Source organism: Leucoraja erinacea, chromosome 4, assembly GCF_028641065.1.
Source record: "Leucoraja erinacea ecotype New England chromosome 4, Leri_hhj_1, whole genome shotgun sequence".
Lineage (NCBI taxonomy): Eukaryota > Metazoa > Chordata > Chondrichthyes > Rajiformes > Rajidae > Leucoraja > Leucoraja erinaceus.
In genome coordinates, this window is record NC_073380.1 from 19,289,006 (window position 1) to 19,309,311 (window position 20,306).

The following is a 20,306-nucleotide window of genomic DNA, read 5'->3' on the forward strand; positions in this document are numbered from 1 at the left end:
ATAACCTTTGTCATATTGGCTCTGGAGCATTCAGTCCCATTTGATTGTTTATTGCTTTTCTCATTCTTTAAACACAAAGAGCTCAAAACGCACACTGCAAACCACTTGCCGTCATTCCAGACATTCAAGCACCTACATATTGATTCACTTTCCTTTATGTTACCAACATTTCACATGGAAACATACATCAATCTAGTTAAAAAGTACATTTCATGTTTTTTCCAATTGTAGGTACATGGAGCCGCAGATGCTGGTTTACAAATTGCTGGAGTAACTCAGTGAGTCAGGCAGTATCTCTCAGGAGAACATGGATAGGTGATGTTTTAGGTCTGGACCCTTCTTCAGACTGATTGTAGGAGAAGACAGCCAGAAGAGAGGTGGCAATAGGCTGGCAGGTATTAGGCTGACACAAGGGAGGGAGGTTCCACCCCCCCCACCCTGTCCCACATGGACAAACCTATTTCTCTCCCCCCCCCCCGTTTCACCTACATTACTTTCTCTAGCTTCACAATTCGCCTATCAACCCTCCCTCCCCCCCCCATATGTATCAACCTATTACCTACCAGTCTTAGTCCCGCCCCTCTTCCAGCTCTCTCACCCCCACTGCAATCAGTTTGTGGAAGGGTCCTGACCCGAGACATCAGCTATCTATTCTTCAGAGGTGCTGCCTAACCTGCTGAGTTACTTCAGCATTTTTGTTTTTATTCTATTTGTGTTTTTTTTGTTTTTGTTCCACGTCCCACGTTCATCATTTTGGGTCCCAACAAGCACCGTGCTATCAGCAAAGGATTAGGTCTTAGTCTTTGAGTTATAGGTGAGGTGTTGGCTGTAGTTGGAATATTTCTGCACCCATCACTTGCCAAAAGCATTGCATTTTTAGCTTTTGCCAGGATTAGCACTAACGGTTATAACCATGACTACCTCAGATTTAGACTTTTAGGGATACGATATTCAGTATACATTATACAATATGCATTATGAAATGAAAATACTTAGAGATAAGCCAAGGGGATTCATAAATAGTTCACTGCTACTCACCTGGAATAGCTTCATGTGCTGTGAGAACCACGCTGATAATTGGCTTCTTTCCTCCTGCATTTTGATCAGTATCCTTATATGCCAACTTTTCACTTTTATGCCAACGTGATCTCTTTACTGCCCTCTCTCTTTCATCAGCCAACTCTACTTCAGGGTCCAGTTTGTCTAGAAAGAGGGGAGGTGGGGAAGAGAGATGGAGTGAGATAGAGAGATAGAGCACGAGTGTGATAAAGGTAGAGAGAGCGGGAGAGCAAGAGATAACAAAATAAACAAAGTGAGAGGCAGAGAGAGACAGAGAGAGACGGAGAGAGACGGAGAGAGACGGCAAGACAGATTCTAATCTTGATCATGACAATCTTGACAATGCTTTGCATTCTCCATAACATAGAAGGAGAATTTGTCTTTATCTCCCATGTTACTTTGGAGCAATTACTGGTTTCATTTTTTTCCTCCTCCCTCATTTTCCCTTTTACTCATCATTGATAACTTCTGAGCTACTGATTATGCTCTCAACTACGTGGTTCGTACACAAACCAATAGAGCAACCGCATTTTCTAAAATGAGGCCAAAATCCATGCATAGCCATGTCCTCATAGACTAACCACATACAAGGACTTCCACAGCTCATGGGAACTTACTACTTGAGACAAGAATTTCCTCAAAAGAGGTAAATCTTTTGCTTCATGTCTTTGCTTAACCATTTTGTACACTAGAACTTAAGTATATTTAAAGCATAATAGAGGAGTTGGTCAAATAGTTGAGCGACCCTCACATTGAAACGTATTTTATTTCAACAACGTCCCAAGCAAGGTAAAAGAATAGATGTTACAATTTGCGTAAGCACCCATGCCTCATAGAAAGGAATAATATAAAAGTTGGGGAAATGATGCTGCCTCTGCAAACAAATTCTTTGCAGGCCAAGTGTTAATGGGCATTTGTGTAGGCTGCAGATCCCTGCCATGTTTTAACACACAGCTCACAGCTTTCTCAAGCACAAAGCGCAATGAGCGCTGGAGGATGAGGGGTGATCTTATGGAACTGTATAAAATCATGAGAGGAATAGATCGGGTAGATGCACAGAATCTCTTGCCCAGAGTAAGGGAATCGAGAACCAGAGGACACAGGTTCAAGGCAGGGGTTCCCAACCTTTTTTGTCCCATTTACTCCTGGCAACTTTAATAGCACATAACAACGTTATTTCACTTATTTATGAACAACTAATGATGAACAGATACCAGTATATCAGAACCAAATACAGTCAGTCAATGAGAAAAAAAAAGTACAAACCCAGAATCAACAAATTTACTCCTTGGGTAGGCAAAATTTACACCCGTTTGGGAACCCTTGGTTTAAGGTGAAGGCGGAATGAGGGAAAGGAATCTAAGGGGTAACTTTTTCAAACAAAGGTATTGCTGGCTGTATGGAATGATCTGCCAGAGGAGATAGTTTGGCAGGGACTATTGCAACGTTTAAGGAATAATTAGGCAGGTATGTGGAAAGGACAGGTTTATTGGGATTATGGGCCAAACGCAGGCAGGTGGGATTAATGTAGATGGAACATGTTGGTAAGTGTGGGCAAGTTGGGCCAAAGGGCCAGTCTGAATCCATGACTGTAAAAGCTAAGTATTTTTCCTTCCCAGCAATGGTATAAAGGCAAGTCCAAAGAAAAAGAATGATCATAATTCATGATGATTGCCTAGCTTATTACAATCAAATTATTATTGAAGGAATCAGAACAATCTCAATTTTCACATTTTTAAAGGCCATCGTTGCTTTCGATCATAACCTAATTTTGATTGGATGGCTTATAAAATGCCTGTAAGCATCTAGAACATGGGTCGTGAAATTGGGATTCTAGCACTCACATAGCTAAGTGAAGATTTTCAAATGAGACTTGAAGTTGTTACAATTAGTTAACTCAACTATTTCTCAAAGTGAAAATGTGGAATTTCCTTGTCAATCTTTCACACCTGTAAATGGCAAATAAAATCAAACCATATCTCGAAAAAGAATCAGAAATCCTACAATGTAAATGTACAATATGAAATCATTGATAAACAAGTCTTACCATCTTCAGCATCATCCTCTTCCCCTCCATCATCCTTCAGTACAACAAAGCAACGATGCTTCCGCAGCTGCCTCCTATTCGAGAATTTCCGACTGCACTTCCTACAATCCAAACTGTCTGACCCTTCCAAGTCTTCCTCGTCTTGGTCAAGTTTACCCACTGAACTCAGAATACAGTTACTGGCATCTCCTAACTCCTCCGTTTCCGTGTAGAATTTCTTCTTTGATCCTTTGGGTCTTCCCCTCTTTCTCTTTGCAGTTACTATATATTAACACAGGAGACAGAATAGTCAGAATTGTCCAGGATTACATAGATATTCGCAAATATTTTCATGCCACCATGAATACGATGATTCTAGAAAATATTTACAACTAAACATTACAGGGTAACCCGGAGAGGTGGGGTTGGACAGGGGTGGTGGTGGTGTTCCTATAAAATAAAAGCCTGCATCACAATTCTCTGCAAAGTACACCAGGTGAGATCCCACAAAGTACCTATGCAACTAAAGCATAACCTTTTGACATTATGCCCTACTTCTAAGGAATTTGACAAGGACCCCTATGGTAGGCTAGATCATATGGGATCCATGGTGACTTTGATTGGATTCAAAATAATCTTGACCAAGGTAAAGGCGGATTAAATATTGGGATAAATGAGTGCGTCTCCATGGTGGGGCGCAAGAGAGTGGGAGAAAAATAATGGGAGGGTGGGAGGGGGGAGGGGGTGTGTTGTTTGCTGGTTAGTTACCCAACATTGGAGAATTTATCTTAAGAGCTCTGGAAGTGGTATTTGGATTTTTTTGCAATGTTGTCTTATACAAAAGTAATTAGTTGCTAAGTAATTGTGTAACAGAGCACATTAGTGATGCTGTACATTTGTGTGTGCTTTCCACCATTTTGTTAATCGGTTATTGTATGTTGTATCTACCTCATATTAATGGCAGCCCCAATTACTTAAAGCAAACACATTGTTCGCATTCTGACCAGAGGCCAGTCCACAGTATTCATTTTGATGGTCAATATAAAATACCACCGACAATGGTACCATAATTATCCCATGTCCTCCATCAACCTTGCATCCCAGAAGTAAAGAAAAGCAGCTCTGCGTGCAAGAACTTTGAAAGTAAAATCTCATGTTATACATGAACATCTTTTGTGTGCTAAACACAGAGAATCATTGGTTAAATTGTTTCATACCATGAAACACACAAAACTAATATCCATTTTGAACTCTCAAGCTACTTGAGAATTTTATTTTTCTGTACATTGATGTGGTACAGTAAAAGTCATGATGGGCTGTCTTCTAGGCCGGTAGATGTTTGCTATAACAGTCAGTTCTGTTTCATGTTTATATTTCTTGTTCTGGGCCTTTTACAATTATTCCATCTTTTCAACATTTGCGACGTGCTTTTCCTTTTCTTCGTCCGCCAATTCGTTTTGCTTTTCCACAGCTTTTCTTGATTTTTATACTTTTGCCTTTGCCGCCGCGGCGACGGCGGCGGCCGCCACCACCTCCTCCTCCTCCTCCTGATCGATCCCCACAACCCTTTGCTCTACGTCGTGCTGACCTAGCTCCTCCTCCTCCTCCACCTCCTGCTGCCTTTGCCCTGCCCCGCCTTGATCTTCGCCGTGACTTGCCGCAACCCATCGCTACGTTCAAGCTTGAGGTTCACAGTGTGTGCATTTTGAGGTAAATTGCATCTTTATATAGCTTACAATACAAACCAGCTGCTCATTGTGACATCAGCTGAACTTGGTTACACAGAGCATTTTTGGGTCCAGATATGGTGTTGTTTTTGACGTCGATTGTGACATTGGTGCAAGGCCATTGCCTTATTAGGTATTATGTTAACTACCTTTTGCATCCCTCTGAGTGGAGACATTTTTCTTAGGTGTTAAACATCACAGACACCTTTGTCAATAAAATCCCAGGAAAAATACTTTCTTTGCCAATAAAATCCCAGGAAAAATACCTGACCATATCAAATTGTAATGTACTAACAGCAGCTTGCTGGTGTGCCAATGGTATAAATATAATCCACTTTAGGGACAAGTTAGCCAAATAATAGAAGAGGGAATCCTTTGTAAAGGTCCTATTGCTGAATTGTTTAATCTGAACTCCCCAGGAGGCCAAACAGGGGTTTATGCGAGGAATTATCTGGGCCTTCTTTGGGAGTTATGGAGTTGGGAAGCAGGCAGGTAATTCAAACAATAACGAGATGTACTCATTCTTTAGGCAACGGGGGTTCCCCTCTTCTATTATAGATGAGGTTCTCACCAGGGTCTCCTCGATATTCCGCAGCTTCGCTCTTACTCGCCATCCCCCTACTCGTAACAAGGACAGAGTCCCCCTTGTCATCACCTTCCACCCCATCAGCCGTCGCATACAACATATAATCCTCTGACATTTTCGCCACCCCCAACGGGATCCCACCATTGGCCACATCTTCTCATCTCCTCCCCTTTCAGCTTTCCGCAAAGACCGTTCCCTCAGTAACTCCCTGGTCAATTCATCCCTTCCTACTCAAACCATCCCCTCCCCGGGTACTTTCCCTTGCAACCGCAGGAAATGCTACGCTTGTTGCTTTACCTCCCCCCTTGACTCCATCCAAGGACCCAAACAGTCTTTCCAGTGAGGCAGAGGTTCACCTGTATCTCCTCCAACCTCATCTACTGCATCACCTGTTCCAGGTGTCAATAGACAATAGATAATAGGTGCAGGAGTAGCCCGTTCGAGCTAGCACCACATTCAATGTGATCATGCTGATCATCCCCAATCAGTACCCCATTCCTGCCTTCTCCCTCTGACTCTGCTATCTTTAACAGCCCTACCTAGCTCTCTCTAGTATCCAGAGAACCGGCCTCCACCACCCTCTGAGGCAGAGAATTCCACAGACTCACAACTCTCTGTGTGAAAAAGTGTTTCCTCATCTCCGTTCTAAATGGTTTACCCTTTATTCTTAAACTGTGGCCCCTGGTTCTGGACTCCCCCAACATCGGGAACATGTTTTCTGCCTCTAGCGTGTCCAAACCCTTAATAATCTTATGTTTCAATAAGATTCCCTCTCATCCTAGAGGCAGGAGAATACAAGGCCAGCCGCTCCATTCTCTCAGCATATGATGGTCCCGCGATCCCAGGAATTAAGGTTGTAAACCTACGCTGCACTCCCGCAATAGCAAGAATGTCCTACCTCAAATTAGGGGACCAAAACGGCACACAATACTCCAGCTGTCTCACAAGGGCCCTGTACAACCTCAGAAGGACCTCTTTGCTCCTATACTCAGCTCCTCTTGTTATGAAAGCAACATGCCATTCGCTTTCTTCACTGCCTGCTGTACCTACATGCTTACTTTCATTGACTGATGAACATGGACCTCCAGATTCCGTTGTACTTTCCCTTTTCGCACTGGGCCTCCTCCATTGCCAGAGTGAGGCCCAGTGCAAATTGGAGGAACAGCACCTCAAATTTTGCTTAGGTAGTTTACACCCCAGCAGTATGAACATTGAATTCCCTAATTTTAGATAGCCCTTGCTTAATCCCTCCTTTCCCTCCCCCTTCCCAGCGCCCCCACAAAGCCTACTGTCTCCGCCTCTTCCTTTCTTTTTCCCGCCCCACCCCCGACATCAGTCTGAAGAAGGGCCTTGACCCGAAACACCACTTATTCCTTCTCTCCATAGATGCTGCCTCACCCGCGGAGTTTCACCAGCATTTTTTGTCTACCAAAAAAAAAAACCTGCTTAATTAAGAGATATAGCATGTAAACAGGCCCTTTGGTCCACCAAATCCATGTCGGCAATCGATCACCTGTGCATGTTGGTTCTCTGTAAAACCACTTTCTCATCCACAAGGACAATTTACAGAGGCCAATTAGCCTACAAACACGTACATCTTTGGGAGGTGGGAGGAAGCCATAGCACCCAGAGGAAGCCCATGCTGTTACAGGGAGAACCTGTAAACTCCACAAGACAGACCCGAGGTCAGGATCAGACACGGGTCTCTGGCGAATGAGGCAGCATTGCTATCAACTGCACCATTGTGCCGCAGGTGCTATCTCTTTGAAATAATGCAATGAAATGTTTTCATTCATCTGAGGGAGCACATGGGTCTTCAGTTCAATCTGCTCACAAAGGTTAGATTGCCTGGGATCCAGGTTGAAAGCTCACTGGGTACATATTTGCCTTGATTGTAGAAAACAGAGGGTAATAGAGTGAAGGCCTGTGACAATGGTGTGCCTCAGTGGTTGATGCTGGGGCCCATTGTTGTTTGTCATTTACATCACAATTTAGATGAGAATTTACGAGGCATGGTTGGTAAGTTTGCAGAAGACACAAAAATGTATGGTTTCCTACAATTACAGCAGGATCTTGATCAGCTGGGTAAGTGGGCCAAGGAATAGCAAATAGAATTTAATTCAGATAAATGCGAGGTTGCATTTTGGGGTGTCAAACAAAGATAGGATCCTCAGGAATGTTGTCGAGAAGAGCAATCCAGGAGTACATATACATGGTTCCCTGTACATGGTGTTACAGAGATAGGCAGGATGCTGAAGAAAGGTTTTGGCGCATTAGCCTTTATCATGGGCAGCACGGTGGCGCAGCGGTAGAGTTGCTACCTCACTACGCCAGAAACCTGAGCTCGATCCCGACTACGGGTGCTGTCTGTACAGAGTTTGTATAATCTCCCCGTGACCCGCGTCAGTTTTCTCTGGATGCTCCGGTTTCCACCCACACTTCAAACATGTACAGGTTTGTAGTTTAAATTGGCTTTGGTAAAAAATTGAAAATTGTCCCCAGTGTGTAGGATAGTGCTAGTGTAAGGGGTGATCACTGGTCAGCATAGACTCAGTGGGCCAAAGGGCCTGTTTCCGTGCAGTATCGGTAAACACTAAATTAGATTATTGAGAAATTGGGACATTATGTTGCAGTTGTATAAAATGTTGGTGAGGCTGCACTTCGAGTATTGTGTTTAGGTTTGGTTAACTAGCTATATAAAAGAAGCCATTAAACTGGAAAGAGTGTAAAAAAGGAAGTTTGCCAGCCCTCAATGGACTGTTATAGGGTGAGGTTGGGCAAGCTGGAATTTTATTCTTTGGAGCATAGGAGACTCAGGCATGATTTTAAACAGTTAAATAAAATCAGGAACGGCATATATAGTGTGAACGCACACAGTCTTACCCCCAGGATGGGGCAATCATGAACTGGAAGGCATTAGCTTATGGTAAGAGGGAAAAAAATAATTTCACTTTTCACTTTTCACACAGAGGATGGTACGTTTATAGAACAAATTTCCAGAAGAAGTGGGTGAGGCTGGTACTATAACAAAATTTAAAAGACATTTGGACAGATCCATGGATAGGAAAGATTTGTAGGTATGTATTCTAAGAAGATTAAAATTGTTTCACAGTAAGTAAAAACTGTATTGGTTTGTAATTGCCTTTGATTCTTTAATCCAGCATTGGGACTCAGCAAGTTGATTGATTTAATAGAGTCCTTGATCTACTGGTTCTATTATTTGCAGCCATGTTGAGAGATAGAAACATAGAAAATAGGTGCAGGGGTAGGCCATTCGGCCCTTCGAGCCTGCACCGCCATTCAATATGATCATGGCTGATCATCCAACTCAGTATCCTGTACCTGCCTTCTCTCCATACCCCCTAATCCCTCTAGATGAAGTATTATTCAAGAGTAAATATACTGTGTGAACACATTAAGACATGATTACTTTGATATCTTACCTCCTTCAGTTCTCTCAGCCTTCTCAGATGACAGAAGAGGTCGCAATGGGACAATGAGATCATCAGGTGCATGCCCTTCCACTGCATGCTTCTCAGAGACATGAGTCAACAGCTCGTCTTGACATGGAGAGAACAAGTTGCATAGTTTGCACATGAAGATTGAAACCGGCTCTGGACAATGGTGTAGGAAGGTGAATGCAAAAGAAAAAGCAAACGTTTATTAGCTATCAGAGGAATATTAAGATTTGTTACCAGTTATTTTATTAAAGAGTAATTTCACATCATTTGGAGATCTAGATTGTCTGAAATCTAGCTGTGAATTTCAAGAGTCAAGAGTGTTTGTCATAGGCAGCAGATATGAATTGAAACAGTAAAATTATTGCTTGCTGCAGCTTTGCAGCCACATGAATGCAACAACCGCAATTAATACTAAATAACTTTGAGTTACTCCAAGTAAACTAGATCATGATTGCGCAAAACAAAGTGTAATAGTAGTGCAAAGTCTGCAGCGATTTGGTCAGATTGAGGTAAGGTTGTGATCTGGATGGTGCAGGGTGGTTCAAATTGTTTTAAATTTATTTAACCTTTATTTAACCAGGAGAAGTCTCATTGAGATTAAAAATCTCTTTTACAAGAGAGTCCTGGCCAAGACAGGCAGCAGCACAGTTCCACAGTTACAGACAATAATTTAAAAACAACAGAGAACATATAAATAGAGTCACAGTCAGAACATCATCAAACAAAGCATGTACAGACAGAAGAGCCCGCTTCAACATCATTAAGAAGGGATTTAAATCTGTTTATAGAAACCAGCTCCTTAAGTTTCAGTTCATTCTGCAGCTGGTTCCATGCGAAGGGAGCAGCATAACTAAATGCCCTTTTCCCCAGTTCAGTACGGACTTTAGGTACAGTTAGTAAGAACAAGTCCTCAGAGCGGAGCTGATAAGTTCCTGTGCTTTTTCGAATTACATACTTCTGCAGGTATGAAGGAAGAACACCGAGGATAGTCTTATAAATAAGGATATGCCAATGATGGAGTCTGCGAGTGGACAGGACAAACCATCCAACTTGAGCATACAAAGAGCAGTGGTGCGTGAGGGTTTTAAAATTAGTAACAAATCTCAGTGCTCCGTGGTAGACCGTGTCCAGATGTTGATAGGATGCTGTTCTTGAACTTGGCGGTAACATTTCACAGGCTCCTGTACCTTCTTTCTGATGATAGCAGAGAAGAGAACAAAGAGAAGTATGCCTTTGGTCATGTCAGCTGTTTTCTTGAGGCAGTGCTTTCTGTCAATCCCTTTGATGGTGAGGAGGTGAGTACCAGTGATGGACAAGAAAGTGTCCATCATCTTCTCAGCCTCCTTCATTTCCAAATGTTCAAATTTTCGAACTAGGCTGTGATGCAACTAGTCAGTATGCTTCTCACCGAACACATAGAATATCTTGCAACATGCCAAGTCTCTTCAGATTTCTGAGGCAGTAGAGGCACTGGTGAACTTTCTTTATGAATGCATCAATGTGTCTCCAGGACAGATCATCAGAGATGCATATGCCCAGGAACTAAATGCTATTGACTCTCTCCGCCACCATCCTGCAAGACAGGCGCATGTTCTCTCATCTTTTCATTTATGCACTAAAATATATTTTAAAAGCTGTCTAGAAAACTCAGCTTGAAGCTTTTAGAAACATAGAAACATAGAAAATAGGTGCAGGAGTAGGCCATTCGGCCCTTCGAGCCTGCACCGCCATTCAATATGATCATGGCTGATCATCCAACTCAGTATCCTGTACCTGCCTTCTCTCCATACCCCCTGATCCCTTTAGCCACAAGGGCCACATCTAACTCTTAAATATAGCCAATGAACTGGCCTCAACTACCTTCTGTGGCAGAGAACTCCAGAGATTCACCACTCTCTGTGTGAAAAATGTTTTCCTCACCTCGGTCCTAAAAGATTTCCCCCTAATCCTTAAACTGTGACCCCCTTGTTCTGGACTTCCCCAACATCGGGAACAATCTTCCTGCATCTAGCCTGTCCAACCCCTTAAGAATTTTGTAAGTTTCTATAAGAAACTTATGAATATTTATTCATAACTCCTTCACCTTTCCGCCACCAAGACCACGATGATAGAATCATAGTCATACAGCACGGAAACAGAGCCCCTCAACCCAACTTGTCCATGCTGACCAAGATGCTAGTCCCAGTTCACCATATTTGACCCATATCCATCTTAACCTTTTCTATCCATGGACCTGTCCACATATATTTTATACTATTATAGTTCCTGCCTCAACTTCTTCCTCTGACACCACCCTCTGAGTGAAAAAGTTAACCTTCAGATTCTTATTAAGCCTTTCCCCTGTTATCTTAAACCTTTATCCTCTGGCTCTTAATTCTCCTTATCCTGAGTATAAGACATTCACCATATCTACTCCCCTCATGATTTTACACATCTTTATATGTGGATCCATAACAATGGGACCAAAGTAATAATGTGTTCCAAGAAAATGAAATGCAGGGTGAGCTTTTATCTACCTTCCTGAAGAACATTGGGACTAATAATAATATTTGATGCAACGTAAAATGGCAGTTGGGTGACGTCTACCAGTCAACAGATTGTTTTGTTTTTTTTAAAGCCCAGTTTTTTTTTTCAAAAATTCAACATGAAATGATGTTGGGAGGGAAAATGGGAGAACGAAACGAGTTAAATTAATGAATTTTAAAGAGAGTGGAAGAAACCCTGTTTGTGCACATTCTTTAAAGATGGAAGATAGTTTTGTTTTAAAATTTAATAAAGCAAATGGTACCGAGGCATGAGAATCAGAAACATAGCAGACAAAACCTTAAAAGCTGCATCTGGAGGATTGTATGCTCATTTAAGAACGATACAATTTTGAACCAGAATAGTGTAGTGGACTAATTCTGGGGATGCACAATTACAGTTACATGGAGATGCCACAGAAGCTGGGTTTATTCTCTTGAGAACAGAGAAAGCCAGGTGGAAACTTCATAGGTGTTTTAAACCACAAAGGATTCATATAAAGTCATATGCCTGGGTGGTGAATGATTAGATCAACGATAAAGGGAAAGGATGTCAAACGACATGGAGACAGCACCGTTCTGACAAAGTGATCGCTCTGAGAAAATCCAGCAAAGTGTAGAGATCTCATGGTGTACAATTGTTCTTTTAAAAATGCCTTGGTATATTTTCAAAATTAATAGATGTATTGCAATCTTTTTATATATTTTTTCTAATTGTGTTTTACACTAATGTTTTTTTTTACTGCTTTTTTTCTTTTTACTATCTGTAGAATGTTAATTCAATTTATATATAAATTATGCATTTGTGTGTAGGTCCATGTGCCCGTGATGCTGCAGCAACCAAAATTTCAATAGTCCTATACGGAATTGCACTTGTGCATGGAACAGAAAAAAAGTACAGCACAAGAACAGGCCATTTGATCCACAAGGTCTGTGCCGAAGATGATGTCTAGACCAATTCATAACTGCCTGCACATAATCCATATCCCTTAATTCCCGACATTTCCCATATGCTTTTCCAAAAATGTCTTACATACCACTCTGATATATCTGCCTCGCCTACCCTCTAGAGGCATATTCCAAGCACTCACCACCATGTGTAAAAAAAAACCGCACCACATATCTGCTTTAAAGTTTGCCTTTCTCACCTTGAAGCTATATCCTCCAGTAATTGATCTTTCCATCCAGGGATAGAAAATGGAGACAGAGGAAAGGAATGATATTGGTGAGCGGGTTGGGGTGGGGGCTTGCCTCCCGCATCCAGGGGTACAGAGGCTGAGCAGTGGCCATGTGTGGTGAGGATAAGTGTGTTTGTGGGTCGACGCCTCCAGACTGTTCTGTTGATGGAAGGGGTCTTTTGGGGCCCTGTAGCGGTCTGGGGCATGGTGGCACAGCAGTAGATTTGCTGCCTTACAGCAACAGAGACCCGGTTTCGATCCTGACTACAGGTGCTGTCTGTACGGAGTTTGTATGTTCTCCCCATGACCTGCAAGGGTTTTGTCCGAATGCTTGGTTTCCCCCCCACGCTCCAAAGACGAACAGGTTTGTAGGCTAATTGGCTTTTTAAAATTGTAAATTGTCCCTAGTGTGTGAAGGATAATGTTATGAGTCCGGGATTTCAGTGGGCCAAAGGGCCTGTTTCCGCGCTGTATCTCTAAACTAAACTAAACCTGCAGGAAATATGCCATTAAGCTGGAAAGAGTGCAGAGAAGATTTACAATGATCATACCATGACTTGAGGGCCTGAGCTACAGGGAGAGGTTGGGCAGGCTAGGATGTTAATCCTTGGAACGCAGAGGGTTGAGGGGTGATCTTATTGAGGTGATACAGTCATATAATGATACAATGTGGATACAGGCCCCTTTGGCCCAACTTGCCCACACCGGCCAACATGTCCCAGCTACACTAGTGCATTTGGTCCATATCCATCCAAAGCTGTCCTATCCATGTACCTGTCTAACTGCTTCTTAAATGTTGGGATAGTCCCTGCCTCAACTACCTCCTCTGGCAGCTTGTTCCATACACCCACCATCGATTGTGTGAAAAAGGTGAAAGCCTTTTACATTTTTTCCCCTTCCCCTTAAACATAGAAAAATAGGTGGCCATTTGGCCCTTCGAGCCAGCACCGCCATTCATTGTGATCATAGCTGATCGTCCCCTCTCAATAACCCGTGCCTGCCTTCTCCCCATATCCCTTGACTCCACTAGCACCTAGAGCTCTATCAAGCTCTCTCTTAAATCCATCCAGTGACTTGGCCTCCACTGTGGCAGGGAATTCCATAAATTTCACAGCTCTCTGGGTGAAAATGTTTTTTCTCACCTCAGTCTTAAATGACCTCCCCTCTATTCTAAGACTGTGGCCCCTTGTTCTGGACTCGCCCAACATTGGGAACATTTTTCCTGCATCTAGCTTGTCCAGTCCTTACATAATTTTATATGTTTCTATAAGATACCCCCTCATCCTTCTAAACTCCAGTGAATACAAGCCTAGTCTTTTCAATCTTTCCTGATATGACAGTCCCTCCATCACAGGGATCAATCTCGTGAACCTACGCTGCACTGCCTCATTGTGAACATTTTTCCTGCATCTGGCTTGTCCAGTCCTTACATAATTTTATATGTTTCTATAAGATCCCCCTCATCCTTCTAAACTCCAGTGAATACAAGCCGTCTTTTCAATCTTTCCTCATATCACAGTCCTGCCATCCCAGAGATCAATCTCGTGAACCTACGCTGCACCGCCTCAATCACAAGGATGTCCTTCCGCAAATTAGGAGACCAAAACTGTACACAATACTACAGATGTGGTCTCACCAGAGCCCTATACAACTGCAGAAGAACCTCTTTACTCCAATACTGAAATCCTCTTGTTATGAAGGCCAATATTCCATTAGCTTTCTTCACTGCCTGCTGTACCTGTAAGCCAACTTTCAGTGACCGGTGTACAAGGATGCCCAGGTCTCGCTGCACCTCCCCCTTACCTAACCTAACCCCATTGAGATAATAATCTGCCCCCTTGTTTTTGCCGCCAAAGTGGATCTCACATTTATCTATATTATATTGCATCTGCCACGCATCTGCCCACTCACTCAACCTGTCCAGGTCACCCTGCAACCTCCTAACATCCTCTTCACAGCTCACTCTGCCACCCAGCTTTGTGTCATCCGCAAACTTGCTAGTGTTGCTCCTAATTCCCTCTTCCAAATCATTAATATATATGTTAAACCTATGTCCTCTGGACCTCGATTCACCTACACTGGGTAAAAGACTCCGCGCATCTACCCGATCTATTCCTCTCATGATCTTATACACCTCAATAAGATCACCCCTCATCCTCTTGCGCTCCATGGAATAGTCCCAGCCTATAGCTTAGACCCTCTCTAAATCTTCTCTGTACCCTTTTCAGCTTGATAACATCTTTCCAATATCTTCACATCTTCAAAAAACTCCGGTTTGTGAGACACAACCTCCCATGTACCAAACCAAGATAACTATACCTAATCAGCCCTTGTCCGTCTAAATGCCTGTATATCCAATCACGCAGAATACTCTCTAGTAACTTTCCAACTACAGATGTTACGCTCGCTGGCCTATAGTTCCCAGCATTTTCCCTACAGCCCATCTTGAATAAAGGCACATTTGCCAACCTCGTCTTCCGGTACCTCTCCTGTATTTAAAGATAAATTTCAACCAAAGCTCCTGCAATTTCCTCTCTGGTTTCCCAAGTTCCTCCTCCTGTCTTTCTCCATGGTAAATACCGAGGAGAAATACTCATTGAGGACCTTGCCCATCTCCCATGGCTCCACATGGAGTTGACCGCTTTAATTCCTGAGGGGTCCCACTCTCTCTCTAGTTACCCTTTTCCCCTTTATATATTTATAAAATCTATTGGGGTTGTCCTTAATGCTATCTGCCAGAGCTATCTCCTGGCCCTTTGTTGCCCTTCTGATTTTCTTTTTTACTTTGCTCCTCAGGTCCCAAAACACCTCTCGGGATACAGTTGATCCCAGCTGCCTAGACCTGTTCCATGCATCCTTATTATTCTTAATCAATGCCTCTTTTCCCTTTTTTTCTCTCGTCAGCCAAGAGGTGTAAATATTCATGGGGAACAGATACTGTGAATGCACAGTCTGGTTCCCAGAGTAGAAGAATCATTTAACAGGTATAGGTTTAAGGTGGGAGGGGATACGAACCTGAGGCGCAACTTTTCACACAAAGGTTGCTAAGAATATGGAACAAGCTGCCAGTTGAGGAGAGTGTAATAACAATATTGAAAAAACATTTGAATAGTTACATACAGATGAAGGGTTTAGAGAAATATGGACTAAATGCAGATAAATTGATCTAACTTAGGTGGGGCATGTTGATCGGCAAGGATGATTTAGGCCGAAGGGCTTGTTTCTGTGCTGTTTGACTATGGCACAAAAGACTGTAGATACTGGAATCTGGAGCAAACAAAAACCGCAGGGGTAACTCAGTGGTCCAAGCATCATCTACTGGGTTGGGTTGGGGCAGAAATTGATGGTCTTGACCTGGAATGTCAACTATTCCTCCCCAACCCCCCCCCCCCCCCCAAAAATGATTCACTGCTTGTATGTGAAGTACACAAACAACTACCACGTTTTGTTCACTTCTGTTTATTAATTTATATCAGCTCTAGTTCTACTTCTATCTGTGATTCGATTTTAATGTCCTCACTAGTTTGCATCCAATCTCTGTCATTTCTTCCACCTCTATTGAAGACAGCAAATTTCCTTTAACTGTTACCACTGCTTCTTTCCCCAATTTTAAATGCTCCGCCAATGACAACTATGCCTTCAGCTATCGTTCTGCAGCACATCTCCACCTTACTGTTTCCTGAAGCCTTCTCTTCGATCATTATGTCACCTGCCTGAAAATCTCCTACTGCATGGCTGTCCCAATTTTTGAACTGATTTTATGTTAAAGAGGATTTTTGCAAATGCCAATCATTGCTTTTCCGATGAGATTACTTTTTGTAACTATCCATGCCTTTCTGGTGACTCTTTTGTGTACTTTCTATGCAAAAACAAAGAATTTCTCTCTGTCTAGGTGCAAGGGACAAGAATTATCATCATCATGAACTAAGCTTTTTATGAGTAGAAAAGAACTACAGATGGTGGTTTACAGCAGAGATAGACACAAAATACTGGAATAACTCAGTGGGACGGGCAGCATCTCTGGAGAGAAGGAATGGGTGACGTTTCGGTTTGAGACCCTTCTCCAATGAGAGTCAGAGGAGAGGGAATCAAGCGATATGGAAGATTAAGATGTGAAAATAAGAGAAAAAGGGGGATGAGAGATCAAGGAAAATGTAGAATAGATAATTATTAGTTAGGTTTGGTAGTATGACGACATCGGCAACGTGGGACTGGAGTGGGAATGACCAGCAAAGCAACATGTTAAAAGGAGCCTGAAGTAGGGTCTTGACTCGAAACCTCACCCATTCATTCTCTCCAGTTACTCCAGCCTGTCCCGCTGATTTACTCCAACATTTGGTGTAAACCAGCATCTGCAGTTCCTACTCATAAAAAGTTTAGTGCAGTGATGATGATGGTGATGGTGATATTGTCCCTTGCACCCAGGTATTTTGTGTCTAACTCCGGCCTTGTGAACTTCAATGGGTTTTTTTTTTTTTTTTAAACTGCATTCACCAGAAATTGTAAAACAAATTCTATTGAAAGGCATTGAGTGCGGACTGTGTTAACTGTGTTTCTCCCTCCCTCCCTCCCCAGATGCTGCCTGGCCCTGTGAGTCTTGCAGCGCTCGGTGTTCCACTCGGGTCGGCAGCATCGGCAGCATCTGCAGCATCGGTGACTCGCTGTGTGGGACGGGGACGGGGACGGGGACGGGGACGGAGACGGGGACGGAGACGGGACTCGCTGTGAGGGACGGGGACGGGGACGGTGACTCGCTGTGAGGGGGACGGGGACGGGGACGGGGACGGGGACGGACGGAGCGGGACGGGGACGGGGACGGAGCGGGACGGGGACGGGACGGAGCGGGACGGGGACGGGGACGGTGACTCGCTGTGTGGGACGGGGACGGGGACGGGGACGGGGACGGAGCGGGACGGGGACGGTGACTCGCTGTGTGGGACGGGGACGGGGACGGTGACTCGCTGTGTGAGGGACGGGGACGGGGACGGGGACGGAGCGGGGACGGGGACGGGGACGGGGACGGGGACGGGGACGGGGACGGGACGGGGACGGGGACGGGGACGGGGACGGGGACGGTGACTCGCTGTGTGGGACGGGGACGGGGACGGGGACGGTGACTCGCTGTGTGGGACGGGGACGGGGACGGGGACGGGACGGGGACGGTGACTCGCTGGAGGGACGGGGACGGGGACGGGGACGGGGACGGGGACGGGGACGGGGACGGAGCGGGGACGGGGCGGGACGGGGACGGGGACGGGGACGGGGACGGGGACGGGGCGGGACGGGGACGGGGACGGAGCGGGACGGGGACGGGACGGGGACGGGACGGGGATGGAGCGGAGCGGGACGGGGGACGGAGCGGGACGGGGACGGGACGGGGACGGGGACGGAGCGGAGCGGGACGGGGGGACGGGGACGGGGACGGGGACGGGGACGGGGACGGAGCGGGTCTGGCGCTCCACGACCACGGGCCTTCGGACACTTCACTCCCCTCATATACTCGTCCCAACTCTCGCTCTCCACACGTTACCACCAGCCACACGTTACCACCAGTCACAAGTTACCACCAGTCACACGTTACCACCAGTCACACGTTACCACCAGTCACACGTTACCGCCGGTCACGGCGAACACTGACTCCACACTCGTGTGGGCGGCGCCGCCGGATTTTCTCGCCGTCAACTCCGCCGTCGGGAGCTCGCGCTACTTTTACCTTTCAAAAAGGAGAGAAGGAACAGAAAACGGCTCGGTCGCCAATTCTCACCTGGAGTTCGGTGATCCATGGGCTTCGATATAAATGCATGTGATTATAATTCTAGTTGTATTTTGCCTTTGCCCGAAGACGTGTCATTATATTAAAACATTTTAAATATTTTTTCACTTTCTGACGAATCTGCGGAAGTAACATGGCGGCCCCCCTTACCCGGAGTGCACCGCGCTAACCAACGAGGTCAACGATTGGGGGGAGGCAAGAGGTGACGCTGGACGCGCCGGCCGCGGGCGTCGGTCCTCCCACCGAGTCCTCCGAGTGCTGGTCCTCTAAATGTCATCAGTGATCGGAGTAGCACTGGGTCATTCGGCCCTTCAAGTCTACCCCGCATTTCAATCATGGCTGATCTATCACTCCCTCCTAACCATTTCCCTGCACTCTCCCCATAACCCCTGATCAACACAACCAGCATCAGACACCTGTACTAATTAGTCTTCCCAGTGCTGATCCTCCCAGAACAGATCCCAGTGTTGGTTCTCCCATCAATAGTCCATGTGCTGATCCTTCCTGTACCAGTCCTCCAGTGCTGATCCTCCCAGTGCTAATCCACCCAGTGCTGATCCTTCCTGTACCAGTCCTCCAGTGCTGATCCTCCCAGTGCTAATCCACCCAGTGCTGATCCTCCCAGAGCAGATCCCAGTGTTGGTTCTCCCATCGCTAGTCCATGTGCTGATCCTTCCTGTACCAGTCCTCCAGTGCTGATCCTGTACCAGTACTGATCCTCCCAGTGCTGATCCTTCCAGTGCTAATCCACCCAGTGCTGATCCTTCCAGTACCAGTCCTCCAGTGCTGATCCACCCAGTGCTGATCCTTCCTGTACTAGTCCTCCAGTGCTGATCCTCCCTGTGCTGATCCTCCCTGGGTTGCTCCTAGGCCTGGCCAAGCTGTCCATATGCGAGTCATGGCACCAGGCAGAAGAGGGCTCTGCCCGAGCTGGCTCCTTGCCCCTATTTTGGGGTGATGTCTGCTCTGGGTGGTTTTAGAAAGAGACTATGCGCTGTCCACGGGCGCCCTGGGGGATTTCCAGGACTGCTGGGCACCGCGGGGCGTGGAATATTTCCTTAAGTAGGATGGGGAAATAGTTATTTAATATTTAGAATTTAAGAATATTTGTTTTATTTTGTATCGTGGTGGTGGGTTTGTTTGTATCGTGGTGGTGGGTTTGTTTGTATTATTTTGTATTGTACATATCATTTTTGTAAATAATTGATTATTTTTGGGGAAATTAAATATTTTTTAAAGTGCTGATCCTACGCACCTAGTGACGTGCGGAAAAATTGAAGACACTGACACTAGGTTTGGAATGATTCTATTCAGTTTGGGTTCAAAATGTATTCTTAGAGATAATGTTGACGACAAGAGATTGCACATGCTGAAATCTTTTTAGAAAACAAAGTGCTGGAGAAACTCGAGTCTATCAATTCCCTCCCCAGATGCTGCCCAACCTGCTGACTTCCTCCAGCCCTTTATTTATGTTAAACACATAACATCAAGTCTTTAGTAAGTCAGTCTGAAGAAGTGTCTCGACCCGAAAGGTCACACATTCCTTCTATCCAGAGATGCTGCCTGTCCTGCTGAGTTACTCCAGCATGTTGTGTCTAACATCAGGTCTTTGCTAGAACAGTGGCAGCAATGCGACTGAATTATACTGAATGACTGAATGCATGACTCAAGCTTTCCAAAATTTTTTTGAATTAGTCATGCAAGCGGATGGCGATTGGGTCGAGCCTCCTCCACATAACTGATATATGGTGTAAACTTAGGAAGGCCCAGAACACCAGCCTCATCCCTTATCTGTCCGATTAATTGGCCTCCTTCCAACTCCTTCCAATTCTTTGCAATGAACCTACCAAATTACCAGTCCTGTTTTGCCAATATGCCCAAACCTAATTGCACCCCTAATTTAACAATGTCCGGATGGCATTAACATTGAATTCTCCCAATTTTGCTAGCCCTTGCTGTCTCCTCCCCTTCCAT

At 44.8% G+C, this 20,306-nt stretch overlaps 1 protein-coding gene across 5 annotated transcripts in view; it reads right to left on the minus strand.

The window, feature by feature from the left end:
* The window catches only part of LOC129696202 (zinc finger protein ZFAT-like), a 95,143-nt gene extending 76,508 nt beyond the window's left edge, over positions 1 to 18,635 (minus strand). The window contains exons 1-4 of one of the 5 annotated variants that reach the window (XM_055633848.1): positions 18,324 to 18,635; positions 8,842 to 9,012; positions 3,107 to 3,367; positions 1,039 to 1,203 (exon numbers count right to left, since the gene is read on the minus strand). In XM_055633848.1, the coding sequence (XP_055489823.1) occupies positions 1,039 to 1,203; positions 3,107 to 3,367; positions 8,842 to 9,012; positions 18,324 to 18,342 (616 nt within the window). In that variant the 5' untranslated portion in view covers positions 18,343 to 18,635. Of the gene's footprint in view, positions 1 to 1,038; positions 1,204 to 3,106; positions 3,368 to 8,841; positions 9,013 to 18,157; positions 18,268 to 18,323 lie in introns of those variants that run through there. The other 4 variants (XM_055633847.1, XM_055633849.1, XM_055633850.1 and 1 more) reach the window with 4 other exon arrangements.
* Positions 18,636 to 20,306: the final 1,671 nt, after the last annotated feature.